The sequence below is a fragment of the Engraulis encrasicolus genome, chromosome 17 (assembly GCF_034702125.1).
Source record: "Engraulis encrasicolus isolate BLACKSEA-1 chromosome 17, IST_EnEncr_1.0, whole genome shotgun sequence".
Lineage (NCBI taxonomy): Eukaryota > Metazoa > Chordata > Actinopteri > Clupeiformes > Engraulidae > Engraulis > Engraulis encrasicolus.
Genome location: NC_085873.1, coordinates 1998902 through 2016682, shown reverse-complemented (window position 1 = coordinate 2016682; position 17781 = coordinate 1998902). Strand labels below are relative to the sequence as shown.

Below are 17781 nucleotides of genomic sequence, written 5' to 3'. Positions count from 1 at the left end.
TGATGAGGCACAGGAACCATCAAATCTGCGCAGTGCACATGTGCGCTCAAAACTTGCAATGGTTAGAAATTTGTCATGTCCATGTGCACTGCATAAATCCAGTCAGTTTTTATTGTTTCTGTGCCATTACTAATGAGGTGACAGACTGCCAAGCAAATAAGCATACCGTATGTAAGATTGTCCGTCCTCTCCTTTCACTTGTGGCTTTGTGGTGTGAGACAAGACGTTATTGATGACTAAAGTTTCATTCAATATCATGTAAAACACTGTTCAGAGGTCACATTCTCATTTGCAATTTGGATGTTTAATGGAGGAAAGCCCCCAAAAGCTGCTACAGTATATCACGAAAGTGAATACACCCCTCACAGTTTTGCAGATTTTTGAGTATATCTTTTCATAGGAAAGCATTACAGAAATTTTACTTTGACACAATGATTAGTGACCTTTTAACAACATATTTAACCGCTTAAATTTCTTGTTCACTCAGAAAAAAACCAAATACAGCCATTAATGTTTGAACATGTACTCACAAAAGTGAGTACACCCCAGATTAAAATCCGGTAGAGAAGGGGCTATGTTGGCTCGAATCGTCTCGAAATGAAAAGGGATGACAAGGGAGGTCATCAGTGTGCGTTTCAACCTTTCTTTGTATTGAACTTTTAAATGTTGAGCCTGCATCTGGCTTAAATAGATTGGTGTGAGATTTGAATGCAATCCTATGGAGAATATCATGATCTGCTTCAGTAGTCACAGTGCATGTTGACATGCATGTTCCTTTTAGGTGTATTTCAGATTGCCAATGTTGACAGCATTCATGCATCCCCAAACCATGTCAGTCCCACTACCATGCTTGGCTAGTGAGAGGATACACCTTTTTTGTAAAACTCACTTGTTTACCACCACACATGCTTGACACCATCTAAGGCAAATTTGTTTATCTTGGTCTCTTCAGATCACACGACATGGTTCCAGTGATCCATATCCTTGGTCTGTTCATCTCTCTTGAGACCAAGATAAACAAATTTGCTTTAGATGGTGTCAAGCATGTGTGGTGGTAAACAAGTGAGTTTTACAAAAAAGGTGTATCCTCTCACTATCCAAGCATGGCAGTGGGACTGACATGGTTTGGGGATGCATGAATGCTGTCAACATTGGCAATCTGAAATACACCTAAAAGAAACATGCATGTCAACATGCACTGTGACTACTGAAGCAGATCATGATATTTTCCATAGGATTGCATTCAAATCTCACACCAATCTATTTAAGCCAGATGCAGACTCAAATTTTAAAAGTTCAATGCAAAGAAAGATTGAAACGCACACTGATGACCTCCCTTGTCATCCCTTTTCATTTCGAGACGATTCGAGCCAACATAGCCCCTTCTCTACCGGATTTTAATCTGGGGTGTACTCACTTTTGTGAGTACATGTTCAAACATTAATGGCTGTATTTTGTTTTTTTCTGAGTGAACAAGAAATCTAAGCGGTTAAATATGTTGTTAAAAGGTCACTAATCATTGTGTCAAAGTTACATTTCTGTAATGCTTTCCTATGAAAAGATATACTCAAAAATCTGCAAAACTGTGAGGGGTGTATTCACTTTCGTGATATACTGTATGCCTCGGTTGACAGTGGGAAAACTTTATTATTTTCTCCACGGAGGCAGGCCGACACAGAGGCAAAAAGGCAAAGCCAAAGCCAAAGAAAAGGATGGGAAGTCCTAGTTTGAGTTGAACCCCACGTGTCCACTCTAGTGTTCTTTTTTCCAGCTTTATGGATCTAGCGTTCATCATGAATCAGGAAGTGTGGAATTGTCAGAGAGGATCATGGGAGACCCGAGCTGCAGCTCCTGCTGTAGTGACTCCAGGTCAGCTGGGGTCATGCGGTGCACCTCCAGCCAATCAGACAGTAACGATGCAGACAGAGGGGCCGAGTCGTGGTGACTGAAAGGAAACGCGACATTACATTAGTCAATTAGTCACTTGCAGAACACAGGAACTCTAAAGCACACAATATTCATCTAATCAGCTGTTGCACTGTCATGCAAAGACAAAGCGTATTACGGAAGAGACCGAAACATTCAAAATATCATACTGCGTAGGCAAGGATGTTCTACTCGTTTCCTCATGTTTTTCTGCTGAATACATGCCATATTAAGTGGCTTTTGCCTATTGTAGACCAGTAGTACAAGTGGCTTCACTCACCTTTCCCTGAGGTCAGAGTGCTGGAGGTCAGTGAGGGACTGTGTGAGAAGGTCATCAAGGTCAAATCCCACACCGTAGCCAGCGCCGCTACCCTTAGGGGTCATGGAGAAGACCGGAGGCAGTACATCCTCCACCTGGACGAGAGAGATAGAGAGAGAGATGGAGGGAGGAGAAAGTAGGGAAGAGTAGAGTATGTGGGAGAAAGAGGAGAGGGAGGGAGAGAGAGTGGGGGGGTAGTATAGTAGAGCGGTTACTTAATTAATTCCAAAGAAAATTCAGGTGTCTAGCAGTCTACAATAATACATTTCAAAACTGATCTGCATACAAACAATTACAAACATTAACTCCGCTGGGGAAAACCCATGAGGGAGAATAGGTCAAAAGGTTGGCTGAAGAGATTGACTGACCATAAAACAAAATGGTGGCCGGCATTACAAACCCCACTGCAGGCAGGCCATAATGTCATATATTCTCCATGTTTACAGTACTGTTGCGAACAGACAAAGAGACAGATAGAAAAGCAAAGAACCCGAAATCAACACCTTGCACCTTGGGAATTGCTCAGTGACAGTGTGGATGTTTGATAACCATTTGTGAGATAATAGTCATCATAAAAGTAAATAAATAAATTAACAAAATATATAAATACAAACAAGACACACATGAAAAAAAACGACCCTCACCTGTGCATTTGTTATAATCTGACAATGTGGTTAAAGCCCAACTCGTCATTTGTGACAAAAAAAAGAAACTGAAGACATGAGCACAAAGACGCAACCCAAAGTGGTAGTAACGCCACTCACCTGTGACTTTGAAAGTTGTAGCGTGACGGTGTGGATGTCCGGTGGGCCACTACTGCCCTCGTGTGGTCTGGAGTCCGATAGGCTCAGCACAGCCCGCGCCAGCTCCGCCGAGGGGCCCTGGGGAGCAGGAGGAGGGTTCTGGGAGTGCATCACGTCTGGCTGGTCAGGCAGAGACACAGGGCAAAGCTTGTCCGAGGTGGAGACTGGCTCCAGGCTGGTTAGGGAGGACATGCTGGCGTTGGTGAGACCTATCCCACACGGCCCACTGTTGTGGTGGGTTAGGGGGTTGTGGTTCATAAAAGTATTCAGGGACCCTTGGAGGTGGTGCTGGGCCTGGGGCTGGGACTGCGTGTGGGGGCGTGGTTGTTGGTGAGCTTGGGGCTGGAGCTGCGGAGTCTGTGTGTGGGACAGTGACTGGAGGTGGTGTTGGGTCTGTGGCTGGGTCTGTGTGTGTGGGAGGGACTGTAGGTGTGCTTGGGGCTGGGGTTGAGGCTGTGTGTGTGGGAGCGACTGTAGGTGGGCCTGGGGCTGGGGTTGGGTTTGCGTGTGGGGCAGCGACTGGATGAAGTTCTTCTGTGGTCCAAGGGGTGACACCTGGGAGGGAGGCTGCGTGATCTGTTGGGGCTGGGGATGCTGATGCTGATGCTGGTGTGGTTGCTGTAGCAATGGTTGCTGAGGAGGAGCTACAGAGACAGAGGACGCGGAGCCCCCTGGTGTTCCCCCAGTCCAGCTATCGAGCGTGTTAAACACAGACGCTCCGACAAACTGGCTGGAAGGCTGCTGCTGCTGATGGACCTTCAGTTCATTGTTGTTGTTGTTTTTGGGCAACAGTGGGCAGGTGGAACCCACCACTCCAAGACCCCCTGCCCCTACCACACCCACACCTCCTCCTCCTCCGACCCCCCCACCACCTCCAAGGGGTAGGAGTGCCATGTCCCCGTCTTGCGGTTTGCCCAGGGCGAAAGGGAGCACTGAGTTCTGGGTGGCGGTGGGTGGCAGCTGGAAGATGGCAGGGGCTACGCATTGACCCATGGCAGCAGCACTTGTAGCAGGTGTTGGGCCGAGCTGCGGTTGCGTGGCAGGCTTGAAGATCGGCAACTCTTTCTGCTGTTTGGTGGGTTGGGGCTCAGCGGCGTCCATGTTTTGCTTGTTCACCATTTTGACCGTCGAAGGAGATATCGTCCCGTCGCACATTTTATGTGTCGTACCGTTGCTGTCCGAGGGATGTTGCTGCTGGTGTTTGCTGTTGTTGTCCGTGCGGCTGTCGCTCATGCGTTTCCAGCGCTCCAATAGGCTCTTGTCGTCGTCGCTCAGCAAGACCCCGCCCAGGCACTCTCCCCTCTTTCCCTCCTTTTTCTCCTTCTCCTTTTGCTTGCGCTCCCGTTCCCGTGCACGCTCCTGCCTCTTGCGCCGCTTCTCCTCACGCTCGCGCTGCCTCTCCTGCGCCGTGATGTGCCTCCTCATGTCCGGCAGCGTGGAGGAGGTGCAGGAGGAGGACGACGACGATAACAAGCCTGCTGCTCCTCCTCCGCCAAGGCTGCTGCCTCCTCCTCCACCTCCCCCTACACCTCCACCTCCCGCCTCGGTGCTCAGGGCGGAGGAACCGCCATCTGTGACAGGAAAAGGCAGAGAAAAAAAAGGGGTGTCATTGTTTCAGAGTACACTGATATGAATCCAAATAGAGCATTTCCAACACTGTGGTGGAGAGTCAAATCACTCTAACAGTGGAGTCAAAAGTCAGCGTAAAATGGAGCAGGTTGCCTCTACCTCTCATATCTGTGCTCACAAGTCCCGCCACCATATGTTGCAAGAGAATGGCAAAATACTATAACATTTTAAAGACTTTATAGTTTTCCCCAGTCCCCCAGAGATTTTCTAACCAGGTTAAGGACCACTGGGTTAGAAAATGAACCTGCTCAGACAGATGGCTGATCATGTAACTGGGCAAAGCCAAAACTATGAGCAAAAAGATGAATGTCCGCACACTGCTCCCGGTCCTTCTTTAATTTTCAAGTGAACGCTTTCGAGCTAATCACTCATCAGACTTCAGTGACTTTTTTTATCCTGCACCTGCGTCTTGGATGTGCGTACCACAACTTTACTTGACTGAAATTATAACTGGGCAAACTCCCATGTTTCCTGCTCATCACCCCGTATGGGCAGCCCAGACTCAGAAGAGGAGAACCAAGACTCAGAAAGCATGAATTCGGCAGTGTAGAGGTGTTATGCATTCAATACACCACTTGATTATTCATGCAGGTAGAAGGTCACTTGATTAGAAAGATCAACCCTGATAGGAGTGTTGAGTTGCACTGCACTAATGTACAATTTTGCCCATTACATGGGGACAAGACCCATATTTGAATGCAGTCTGCATCATTTCCCAACCCTACCCCCTCTCTCTTTCCCACTCACTTCTTAAAGCATCTCTTCACCCTCCTGCCAACTATACAATACATGCTAACAAATACATTTTCAAAGCTACGAAATTTGAAATTGGGAAACCAATAAGATTCGGCCCCTGTTATAAATTAGCTGTTGGCAATGACCCAGTTGTTATCAGTCTTGGGAAAGTTACTCAAAAACTGTAATGCATAACTGATTACATGTGACTATTTTTCTAAGCAATCCATTACATTACAATATAACTTTATTTAAAACGTAAGGTATTACACTACATTTGCATTTCTTTTGTTACTTTTGCTAAAAGAATTGTAGGCCTAAATATGGATCTGGCAATTTATTACAGTGTAAATCAAGCTCATGAGTCATGACTTTTCACCTCCCGTCCAGGAGGTGTTTTGGCAGCATGTAGACTAAAAACTACCAGGTTAGGGAATAGCTTCTTTCTGACACACCACACTGAATACCACTAAAATCCAGGTCATGTAATGCATTTGTAACTTGTGTTATTTAGCAATGTAACTAAGTAAATATTACAGATTTTTGCTCTGTAATGCCTTAAATTAAGGTAATGTATTACAGTAATGAATTACTTTTGTAATGCATTACTCCCAACACTGGTCGTTATGTATTACTAAAGACTCTGAGCACTGTCATAGTGGTGTAGTACTATGGTAAGTGCATTGAGGGGCTTCATAGTGAAATCAACATTGCTGCACAGTAGAGGCTGGTACAGCTGTTAAGTTACTATATGCACTCACCCTTGGCCCTCTGCCTGAGCGCCGCCTTCAGGGCTGCCTTGGTGTCGTCCGATATCGCCCCCTCTTTCCTCGTGCCCTCACCCGCCGCGCCCCCTCCGCCCCTCGCACCCTTGACCAGCGATCGGGACAGGGACTGGGAGAGGGACTGGGCCTGCGACTGCGACAGGGAGAGCGAGGGAGCAGCGCTAGGGAAGCCGGACGACAGGCTGGAGGTAGCCTGGCACAGGGGCTGGGACTGGCTCAGGGGGAGGCCCTGCACAGGAAAGAAACGTTCATGCAGGGAGGACTGTTAAAATACTGCCCTACGAAGGTCAAGTGCAGTAACTACATATTTGACAAATTTAAGTTAAGACTGAAAATGACCTGTGAAAATGGTCTTTATCTTGTGACAAAGCCTTATGGTCCAAATGCAGTAACTACAATATCAAACCTAATATCAATAGTTTGATGGCCTTTTTCCCATTTCAATGTGCCATAGTTACTAGAGATGCACCGGATCCTGATTTTTAGGATCCTGCCGGATACCAGATCCACTACTTAAGATCCTGCCGGATCCGGAACCGGATACCGGATCCTACGAAAGGGTTGAAACACATAGCCAACTCGCACACATGGGCCCTTTTTATTACGTTGGCGCAAACTATTTTTAAGACTCATTGGCTTACTGCCAAACTGCCTTCAATGGCCGCTTCCAAAGGGCTTTCACTCCATGCAGCGATTGGGGTTGTGAAAGACTGACTGAAAAGCCTAGGCAACGTAAAAAGTAGAGATGCCCCACATCCTGATTTTTAGGTAACTGCTGATTTTAGGTCCACTGCTGAAGATCCTGCCGGATCCGGATAGTCTGAAAAACCCTATTATCCTGCCGGATCCGGAACCGGATCTTGGATCCTGTACATCTCTAATTGTTACTGCATTCTGACTTTGTAGGGCAGAATACGTTCGCAGCAGGAATAAGATTTGGACATTACCAGGGTCTAAAAAATGCACTGTATCACACAGTGAAAAAAAAGCCTTGTCTTCCGAATATTGAACAGGGTAATCTATTTTTCAAAAAAGAAAGAAACACTGTTTGGCATAACATTAGTGTCTTTTTTTGCGTACATACTGGGAAGTCAGTGTAAAATTCGGACGATTACCTGCCCACTGTGCTCCAGGTGCCACCAATATTCAATGTTTTTCCACCTTCCAGTGTTAATATTTACAAAATATTGAATAGAATTAACTTTGAAAAGTTTACACTGACCAAAGAGTAAAATTAACATAATTTTTGAGTGGGGCCAAATGTTATCTGAAGTGGAGTTAATTTAAACTCTTCAAGAGGACATAGTCATAGCATACATCACTTGTGCACCTTGTATCTGCAAGTGTTGTATGCTTAGATTATGTCTTTTTAAATCGCTTTTCATTTACCGTGTGGTTCTTTGCCTGTGTGTGGGCCAGGGAGGGTCCACAGCTGGCCGGCTCTTCCACCTTAAGGCACTCTCTCATGGGCTCGGCGGCCGGCGAGGTGTCCTTGGAGGAGTTGGGGGTGGTTAAGTCGATGACGTTGTCCGCCTGCCCGCTGTCTGAGCTGGCGCTGGGCATGTCCACGTCCTGACATGACGTCCGTTCTGACGGAGCCAGCGGCGGGGGCAGGGAGTTTAAAAAAGGAGGTACGTGGTTGTGAAAAGACGGACTCACGTCTGCTATTGTCCTACGCGCATCACCGTCACTGCTACGGTTACTGTTGACCTGTGTGTCTGTCGACTGTCGAACACCTGCTGTGTGGCCTGTTAGCGTAGCACTAGCAACACCGCTTGTAACCGGTGAGCTACTTGAGCTAGCATTTGCGTTAGCAGGCCTGGTCGGCAGTGGGCGGAATTGTATGCGCGGCTTGCTGGCCTGCTTGCGCAGGTTGAAGTCCTGTATCTCGGCCATTATGGCCTCCTTGATTTGCTCACGCCCCATGGGCTGCCGGTCGAACTCAAAGTCGAATGCGGGTACGCAGACGGGCTCGTCGTCCGTGTCGTGGTACTTAGACAGGTACGGGTGCTCCAGTGCCTGGCACACGCCCAAACGCTCGCGCGGGTCGAACCGCAGCATGGCGCCGAGCAGGTCCAGCGCAGCGGGCTCGGCCTGCGGGTAGAGCTTGGCGAGGGGGACCGGCGAGCGCGTCGGCAGGCTCTTCACATACGCGCGCACCCGCTCTGCGCCGATCATGCCCACCAGTGTCTCAGGCGGCGTGCCTAGCACCGACAGGATCAGCTGGAGTTGGTGGACGTAATGCTTGCCGGGGAACAGCTGGCGCCGTCCGAGCATCTCGGCGAAGATGCAGCCCACGGACCACACGTCGATGGCCAGGCTGTAATGGTGCAGCGACAGCATGAGCTCGGGGGCGCGGTACCAGCGCGTGGCCACGTACTCCGTCATGAAGGAGCGCGACTCCTCGGAGTGGGTGGTGCTGAGGCCCCGGGCCATGCCGAAGTCGCCGATCTTCAGCTCGCAGTTCTCGTTGACGAGCAGGTTGGAGGGCTTGAGGTCGCGGTGGATGACGTTGGCCGAGTGCACGTACTTGAGGCCGCGCAGCAGCTGGTAGAGGAAGTAGCGCGTGTGCTCCGCCGTGAGGGGCTGCCGCGAGTGGATGATCTGGTGCAGGTCACTCTCCATCAGGTCCAACACCACGTAACTGGACAGGAGACAAGCAGAAATACATATATTAAAATAAGAAATATACTTGTGAAATGACTAACACAACCTACAACATCTGCCGCAAGTGGATGATCTGGTGCAGGTTGTTCTCCATCAAGTCTATGCAGGACAGGAGACAAATACGATCAGATTTAACTACCATGACATACAGTATCTCCCCCAGGCCCAGCACCACGTAGTAACCGGACAAGACGAGAAGAGGTCAAGAGATGAAACAAACACGAACACACACCATGAAAAAGAACAGAACAGACCACATCACTAGTGCAGTACCTCCGTCCATCAAGTCCAGAGGTACAGGTAGATAGACTGTGTTGAGGTCGATAGACTGTGTTGTTACTGAAAAACACTATCTAAAAACCAAACGAGAACCCACCACAAACTTGACCCAACCAGCAGTCAGCTTATCGCACACATGTCTACTGGTTACTCATGTAAGTTTTAAAGGTGGGGTTGCAGGTATGACATCACGTTGGGGGAACTCCCCCAGGATTGTAAGGTTCTGCATAGACTCCTATGAGCCTGCGGAACCCCCAACGTGATGTCACAATAGTACATATTCTTAAAATGGTTGACCAGCAACCCCACCTTTAACTTTTACTTTTACTTTTGACACCTTTGATCAAGTAGAGCACCACCTAACAAGACAAGAGGACAAGAGAGTAAACAGAAATACGGAGAGTAACTAACATGGTCACCTACTACAGCACCTACCCACTGTCTCAGGTCCAGCACTATGTTACGGCACAGGAGGACAAGAGATGAGCAGAAATGCAAAGATTTAAGAACAAACATGACATACAGCAGTAGTGGACCCAAAATCATTAATAGACTAAAAGTGACCATAAGGCCATAACATGGTAAGTGACATAACTGGACAAGAGAACGAGTGGAAATGCACTCCACCAGGAAGAAAAAATAACAAAAAGATCATGTGGCTGCAAGACTGTAATTATTTGGTTATTGGTATGCTGTATCACTTTGCATATTTAGAAGTGGATCAGTAAGTTAATGTATAATGCCAATATTGTAATGGTATAATAACTAAAACAAGAGCATCAGTAATAACTCACATACTACTAGCCTGGCAAGCCAGACTAAATGTGAGATTAAATGTGAATATTTAGTCTGGCTCTGATCAATGAGACATCGGAAGATTGTTGATGGGAACAAAGTAACCGTTGTTTTTCAAACCGTGTCTGTGCCTATAGGCCAACGCTCTGACCAAAACCCCGTCCAATTTGCATCCAAAGATTCAAAACAAATCTCCTGCGTTGTGATTGGTCCACCAGTTTCAGGGCCTATGGCATTGGATTCGTTCGTGACGACGCAGTAGTAAGATTTTTGCTAGGCAGTGGGCATGCGCACTTTGCCAGTTTGATGCATTGTGGTATGCCTAGCAAAAATCTTACTGCGTCGTCACGAACGAGCCTATTGTCCGAGGCTAGACCCATTCGTAGGCAAACACAAAATATAGGGTTCAGTATATCAAAAAAACTTACACAGACTTGAAGGCGGCTTGTGGGACAGTGGGCTGCAGAATATCTTTGATGGCGATGATGTTGTCATGCTTAAAATGCTTCAGTATCTTGAGCTCTCTTAGGGTGCGCTTAGCATTGGTCACCACTTCAAAAGCATTTGGGATCTTCTTAATTGCCACTGGTTCACCTGTTCACAATGCAATACATTATCAATGGAACGTGCAATCAGTAGTCAAACTGTTCCCATGAAATCAATATTTCAATTTAATATTTTAATTGCCAAATTATTTCGTCACGTCAGCAGTTTCTCACTTTGAATAACTGATCTGGTCTTAGTACAGTGATTCCCAACCTTTTCTGTCTCGCGTGCCCCCTAAGCCTCTTAGTTGTGCCATGAGTACCCCCTAATTCATGTTCTATATCGCTTTCTCTGTCCTGATGTGACTGTTCAATACATTTGTTATGATAATAACATTTTTCCAAGTACCCCCTGCAGTGTGCTCGCGTATCCCTAGTGGTACATGCACCCCTGGTTGGGAAACACTGTCTTACAATTAAAAGTAATGTCAAACACTCACCATTGTCACGTCTTCTCGCAGAGGATACCACACCATACGCCCCTGTCCCAATTGTCTCTATTATGTCGTACTCTTCGCCAACCTCGAAGATAACATCTAGGGAGTGGGCTTTGAGAATATCCAAATTCTTGGCGGCGACTGTGCTGGCATCCGTGGCGCCACACGCTTCTTCGTTGTTGGCTGCTGGAGGAGGATGGGATTCATCACCCGGGCGACGGCTGTCGTTGCTGTGTCTCTCTCCTCTGCTTGTGGCGGCTGCGAGGGCGTTCTGAGTTGCCATGGCAGCTGCATCCGCAAGATCTGCCCCGATCTCCTTGGACATGTCTGTAGGAACGAAGCCGAGCTCTGGGGGCGGGATTCAGAGAGAGACGGAGAGAGAGTGAGAGAGTAGGCATCTTGTGATAAGCCCCGAAAAGTAAACAAAGCACTTGCTTTCATCCTGGGGTTTTCAGAGAAGCAGAAAAGGGTAGCAACACCATCCAGAAAACAAGGCTACTTGGCAATAGCAGACAGAACATGTTACGACTTTAATGGCAAGAGAAATAGGTATTTGCTGAACGATAAAGCAAACACCGAGACATGTAAAATATTCAGGATCTCTGTACACATAACAGAATAGCCACAGCACACCGTAATCCTAGTGATTACCGCTGTGGTATTGTCTGCAGAGAACATTTAGCCATTAAAGAGCAGGGGTACAACGCCTCTTTACGCAAAGGCGTGTGCGCCCCTAGACTGCATTGTCTCGCCCTCACGCTGGACTAAGTTGAGGCTTCAAGCCATTCGTTTCACGTCTAGGAGTGTAATTTCTGTCCACGCGCAAGGAAGTGTAATTACCTTGTTATTATGAGAAACGGCGGCCCGTCTCATCTATCCGGTCCCAGCATGTCGAGGTTTCGTTATCTTCTATAAAATTGTTTTACTTCCTCGTAGGTTTCCGTGTTGACTTTGAATGGCAATTTCACTTCCACTCAGAAACGCTGGCTCAACACACCTACCCAATAGGAGTCGGAGGTTTGTACAATTGGGCGGTGCTACTTCGATGAATAGTGGGGTCAGTGCTTGGGCGGTGCCGGTGCGCGTCAGTAACACCTCGCAACAAAAACCGCTGACACAGAATTGACACTGGATTTATAGCAGTGAACACAGTCACATAAGCTATTGTTTCATTTTGACCCAACTTCGCTAGTGCATGCTGGAAAACTTCTATATCTGACGAAGAACAGAGATAGATAGTCTTGTTTACATTTACGCACGTGAGTAATTCGCTCCTGCGCTCCGGCTGTCAATCATGCAGGGCAGGAGGATAAAAACAGACAGTATGAAGCGGTATTCTAGGAATGGAGTGTTTATAACTGATTTATAAGTAGCCCATTTAGCCTACTTAAAGATATACAGGCAATGGCAATAAAACATGTAGGCTAATTATTTGGAACATTGGTGTTACTGGGCACTCAGCTTCTGTTACAGGCACCTAACCTCACATTGCTACAGGGACCTTAACTAATACCCTGCTAATACCCCTGCTAAGTGTAATATAATGATGCCTGTGTGTTGCTTTGCTTACGCCTTTCCATGACTCTTATTCTGCATGTAGAGGGTGTGACTTGAACTGTGGGATTGGGGTACAGACAGTTCAATTTTTACAATGTTGTTGTAATGTTCTAGAAGTTTGTGGTGCAGTCGCTTCTTGTCTTGGTGCAGAAGGGTCCGCCTTCTTCTCTGAGAGTTGCTTCCTTCCTGAGAGTTTCCCTCCTTAGTAAAACACTTTTCATCTGCACTGGTTAGGCCTGTTTAGGCCTACAACAATGTACAGTGGGACAGCCATGGTCTAATGGTTAATGGTCATTGTGACACAGCACTCCACAGCACACAAATGTTCACTGCACACTGCACGCAACAAAATTGCATTTATGTCACCCGTGCAAGGGGGCAGCCCCCAAGGCAGCAGTGCGGCAGGAGGTACCATGCTCAGGGTACCTCAGTCATGGAGGAGGATGGGGGAGAGCACTGGTTAATTACTCGCCCCTCCAACATGGTGGGTCGGGAGTCGAATGGGCAACCTTTAGGCTACAAAAGTTTGATTCCCTTTACCGCTTACCCACGACTGCCCAGGACTCCCTTAAGGAGATGGGCTTTAGATCAGAAGGTCACTAGTTCTAATCATTCCACTCCCTACCATCCTCAATGGCTGAGGTGCCCCTGAGCAAGACAGTAAATGCCATACTGCCCCGGAAACCATTACCCTGTAACCAACTGTAAAAAGTCGGTTTGGATAAAAGCGTCAGCTTAGTGTAATGCAATGCAATGTACAGCATATTTCCTCACACGTACAACGTCACTGATTAATGTCCTTTGTGAGTCTCTTTGGATAAAAGTGTCACCTAAATGTGATGTAATGTAAATGTCAGGAAATTGCAATGGAGTGACCACCACTATGGGTTGTGGGGGGACTAATGCCACCAACGAACTTGGCCATTTGCTGTAACAGTCCCAGCTTGGTACCCAAGAGTGCTTGGCTACACAAAAACAGTCCTCTTCACTAGAAATGTAAATGTAATGTAACGTCATTTACCCACTCAAGGCATGTTACACCACCAAAGGATGTTAATGTTTAAAGTAGCCTTTTTGGGCCCTGCCATTGCCAACAGGTAGGGCACTCGATTCCCGGCCCGGTCTCTCTCCCAATTCGCTTCCTGTCCACCTCTCACACTGTCCTATCAAATAAAGTTTTTAAAAAGTAGTCTTTTTGTGCAGATGGCCTGCAGGGGTGCCCGTTCATTCTTTGCTGAAAAGAAAAAAAGGCCACTACATGGCTCCTAAATTACCAAGATCCTTAAGTAACAGATTAAGACTTGGTAATTTCTATACACTATACTCTTTTGGTGACAATTAGGTCATAACATGGGCTCTGCGCAAAGGGGTTAATAAACAAACATTCTCACCATACCCCAAGTGTCCATTGTATTATCCTGACGAATGGGCACAAGTGGCACCTGTGTGTCATGTTAGGCGTTTGGAATGACTTTTACATTATTTTCATCAGTAAATGAGTTATAAACACGTTGGCAGCAGGGCTTGACACTGGCACCTGCTAACCGGCCAAATGCTGGTAAAACTGGGCTGTGGCTGGTAACAATTTCAGTGTCACTTGCCAATTCGGCAGGTAGCTTATTGGTATGACATATCAAAATAGCGTATATTCTACACTTTGCCCCTTGTGTATCAATTGTTTGCATTTAAGTTGAAGAAAAACCTTTTTCTCTATTTTGCACTTATGACCTATTGGGTCATGTGACTTGTATCTAAGGTTGGGGTGGGGTGGGTGGTTATTGATCACTGACTTTGTAATGTCTTTGTTTCCCAGCTTGGGAATGTGTGCATAAATAAAAACAGTGAATCACAAAAAAAAGTTGAAGAAAAATCGCAGTTACTCAGTTTCTATTTGTTTGTTTTATTTCCATGTAGAAACCCATGCAGTCATCTTCTTGCTTTAAGCACCACATCCTCTGAGGCTAGATGTACAGTGTCATGATTTAAAAAAAAAAAAAAAAAAATTGTGGACAGTAAAATAGCTGGACTATTAGTGACTCGGGAAAACCACTAGCCACAGTGGCCGGCAAGCGAAAAACTTAATGTCAAGCCCTGATTGGCAGGTATGTCTGGATCAATGTCTAACTATTTGTCTTGCTATTGATTTTTCAGCCTGCTGCTTTTCTGTTTTTTTCTATCTTGGTCAGCTTGTAGGCAAGTTTACAAATGATTTACTAATGACAAATAAAGTAGTGCCAACTGTGAAAAAGTCATTTAAAGCAATAATTCCCTAATGAAAAATAAATGTGTATTATTAGGAGTAGGTTACTCTAATGTGCTAGGCCTACTAAAAAGTCCTGAAAAAATGTGATTAAAAGAAAAGACAAAGGAACCATTTTAGAGTAGGATTCTGTAATCCCACACCTAGTTCATAACCTGACAAGGTTGTCTACACTCTACACTTCCATTCATTCCAGGCTGTGGCAACGCCTTCCTGACAAAAAATGGCTGGACCCCTGTCTGAGTTTCAAGTATTTTAGGGAGAATGTTAGGTTGCCAAATATGTAAGGTTTTACAGAACATTTACGCAGAGATCTTTAATTGTTTGAGCGCAGTGTCCATAAAAAAGACTTATTATTGTATGTCTTTTGTTGTTATTAACCACCCTTTTTGTCTGTTTTAGACCATTAACTTCTAACTGAGACCGTCAATGCTCACTGTTTGGTGCGAAAGTAGCCTACGCGTATTTGGAAACCGCGTCACCAAAACCAGAAGCCAGACGCTACGCTCCAAAATTTGAGACAGCCCGTCTACGTGGTCTCCTGCAACATCTGCACTACCCGACCAATCAGAAACATCTGTCTGTCAGCAGCCTCCAATCACAGCTGTCGAATTGACTCTTCTTACACGTTGCACAGTTAAGTAACTTTACAAATCTCTGCGGATCTAGGTATTTTGTCCCGAAGAGAGCTCTACAGGAGGGACTGTATCATTGACGCAAACTTTAGGACTTCTCTTTTGTGATAATGACTTCAGGAAGTCGTGCCGCAGGGATACCCTCATGGGAATATAGCGTTCGTCTGCTTCTGTGCGTTATAGGGCTTATTTTATCGGTGTATGCCTTGCACGTCGAGCTATCAAAGGAGCATGACCCCAAATACATAGCTATGTGTGACCTTGCGGATTCCATTAGCTGCTCCAAAGTGTTTACTTCCAGGTAAGCTCTATGCATTACTCTCTTGATCAAACAGGCAGCATGAAAAACGTCCGATGACTCCGTGAAGTCACCTTTACGCTTTATTGGAAACCACTTCAGCATGTTCAAAAGTCAAACATGTGCGCTACAGATTTGTTAATCCCATGAATACCAACATATATATTAATATGTATTATATATATGAAAATACTGAATACATTTCTCCTAGCACATTTGCCGATTTACCTGTTCCCTTATTTGCAAAGTGTGGGGACGTGTTGATTAACGCAGCGGTGCTCAAACCAGATAACGGCTATTGAGGATGGACGCACTTTCATGTTACCACTGTGTTATTGATGTTCCTGCAGATGGGGACGGGGCTTTGGATTGGTCCAGCTGTTTGCTCCAGTCGACAGTGTGCTGAATCAACCCAACAGCATTTTGGGCATCATTTTCTACACACTGCAGCTTGGACTGGGTAAGTTACACGTCGTGGCACAGGCAGACTTCTCCAGAATTATTTAGACCAGTGTTTCTCAACCTTCTTTAACAAACGACCCCTTGATCTCATCATAAGCCTCACAACGCCCCCTTGACCTCATCATAAGCCTACTAACGCCTCCTCCCCCCTAGTATACACAGTGGGCCTTTCTCAAAACCTAGTGCAGTGCCCTTCCAAGTGTATCAGCCTAATTAGTCACGCCCAGTGATTGGATACTCTTTGGTGAACTCTACGGAATATCCAATCACTGGGTGTGACTAATAAAGATTATCCAATCACTGGGTGTGACTAATTAGGCTGATACACTTCGAAGGGCACTGCATTAAGTTTTGAGAAAGGCCCACAGTCAACGTTGCCATGCTAATTCATCACTAAGAAAGTCAATTTAACACCTTCTGGGGAATGTCCCAGAGTAGCCTACTCATTACGGCAAGTGTTAATACAGTTTTATTGATTTTTATTTTCCTGTACACAGTTTGGGTACATGACCATGCTATCCAAAATATTCATGGATATTAATGTTAACCAGATGTAATATTAATTAAAAATCCCAATTATTCAACGCGTTAAAATTGTTTTTTTTGTGTGTGTATTTGTTTACCCACAGGTCAGATGGTATCGATTAAAGGAGCGCTCGTCCTCGTAATCTCCTCCTGGGTGTCGGTGGCCGGTTCTATATACCTGGCCGTCATTCTGACGTGGGTGTTAGGAGACTTTTGTGTGGTCTGCGTTTCCACATACGTTGTCAACTTTGCCCTACTCTACACCAACACGAAGCGAAAAAGTGGATTGGAAGCTGGAACACAGAAGGAGAAAACAGGCTGAAAAATGTATGTTTCCTTTGTGTGTGTGTGTGTGTGTGTGTGTGTGTGTGTGTGTGTGTGTGAGAGAGAGAGAGAGAGAGAGAGAGAGAGAGAGAAAGAGAGAGAGAGAGAGATCAAGTGTGATAAATGTTGGAAACAAGACTGATGTGAAAAACAAGTTTTATACCTAAGTGTAAGTCAAGTGTTTTTTTCTCATGAGTGACTTCTTAAGAGAATCTGGTGCCACACGGATGTCTATTTTCTGTAGTTAATTTTATCAGTGCTATCAGACTAACGTTTGGACATGCGTCTTCATCAGAGTCTCTTCATTATGACTCTGATGAAGACGCATGTTGAAATGTTAGTCTGATTGTGTCTGTGTCTTCTCCTTTTTCCTTTCTATTCATGATGAAGTCCTGCTCTGGTTGCACCAGATTGTTACTTTAGAAGTGCAGAGTACGAATTTCCTTTGTTTTAATAATTTTTCATCTCAGAGTGTGTTAAACGTTTACGATTTGCAAGGCTATCTGATGTAGAATAAAACACTGACATGTTTCACTTTTGAGTCCTTCGATTTTCTTGTCAGGGGTTTTCTTGATATACTACTATGTGATATTCCAGGATTACATAATCAGGAATTTCAGGAATTTTCTGACTTGAAAATGCATAAAAAAAACAGTACCACCACAGAAAACTCTATAATTCACATGCTCCTCTGTACACGTTACAGTACTGTACATGTTCCTGCACTTTTGGCATTTGGAAATTGCAACCCTCAATTTGGACAGCATATCATTTGCAGTACAAGGAAATACCAGGAGAGG

At 45.7% G+C, this 17781-nt stretch overlaps 2 protein-coding genes across 2 annotated transcripts; one reads left to right on the top strand and one right to left on the bottom strand.

Moving 5' to 3' along the window:
- Window positions 1–1605: 1605 nt before the first annotated feature.
- mapk7 (mitogen-activated protein kinase 7) lies at window positions 1606–11829 on the bottom strand. Its single transcript, XM_063221537.1, has 8 exons — window positions 11761–11829; window positions 10924–11268; window positions 10367–10532; window positions 7587–8841; window positions 6174–6426; window positions 3010–4619; window positions 2207–2340; window positions 1606–1945 (listed from the first exon to the last, which is right to left on the bottom strand). The coding sequence occupies exons 2-8, from the start codon at window positions 11243–11245 to the stop codon at window positions 1792–1794; spliced, it is 3894 nt and encodes a 1297-aa protein (XP_063077607.1). The 5' UTR covers window positions 11246–11268; window positions 11761–11829; the 3' UTR covers window positions 1606–1791.
- A 3565-nt stretch (window positions 11830–15394) lies between these two features.
- On the top strand, window positions 15395–17502 carry vkorc1 (vitamin K epoxide reductase complex, subunit 1). The gene is made up of 3 exons (XM_063221062.1): window positions 15395–15673; window positions 16021–16130; window positions 16762–17502. Exons 1-3 carry the CDS (start codon window positions 15483–15485, stop codon window positions 16977–16979), a joined length of 519 nt encoding a protein of 172 aa, XP_063077132.1. The 5' UTR covers window positions 15395–15482; the 3' UTR covers window positions 16980–17502.
- Window positions 17503–17781: the final 279 nt, after the last annotated feature.

Coding starts and splice junctions, on each gene's coding strand:
- mapk7 (XM_063221537.1), bottom strand. CDS start 11,245: ATGTCCAAGGAGATCGGGGCAGATCTTGCGGATGCAGCTGCCATGGCA. Junction 10,533..10,923: donor TGCGAGAAGACGTGACAATG/GTGAGTGTTTGA, acceptor CATTGTGAACAG/GTGAACCAGTGGCAATTAAG. Junction 6,427..7,586: donor CACAGGCAAAGAACCACACG/GTAAATGAAAAG, acceptor TTTCCTGTGCAG/GGCCTCCCCCTGAGCCAGTC.
- vkorc1 (XM_063221062.1), top strand. CDS start 15,483: ATGACTTCAGGAAGTCGTGCCGCAGGGATACCCTCATGGGAATATAGC. Junction 15,674..16,020: donor TCCAAAGTGTTTACTTCCAG/GTAAGCTCTATG, acceptor ATGTTCCTGCAG/ATGGGGACGGGGCTTTGGAT. Junction 16,131..16,761: donor CACACTGCAGCTTGGACTGG/GTAAGTTACACG, acceptor GTTTACCCACAG/GTCAGATGGTATCGATTAAA.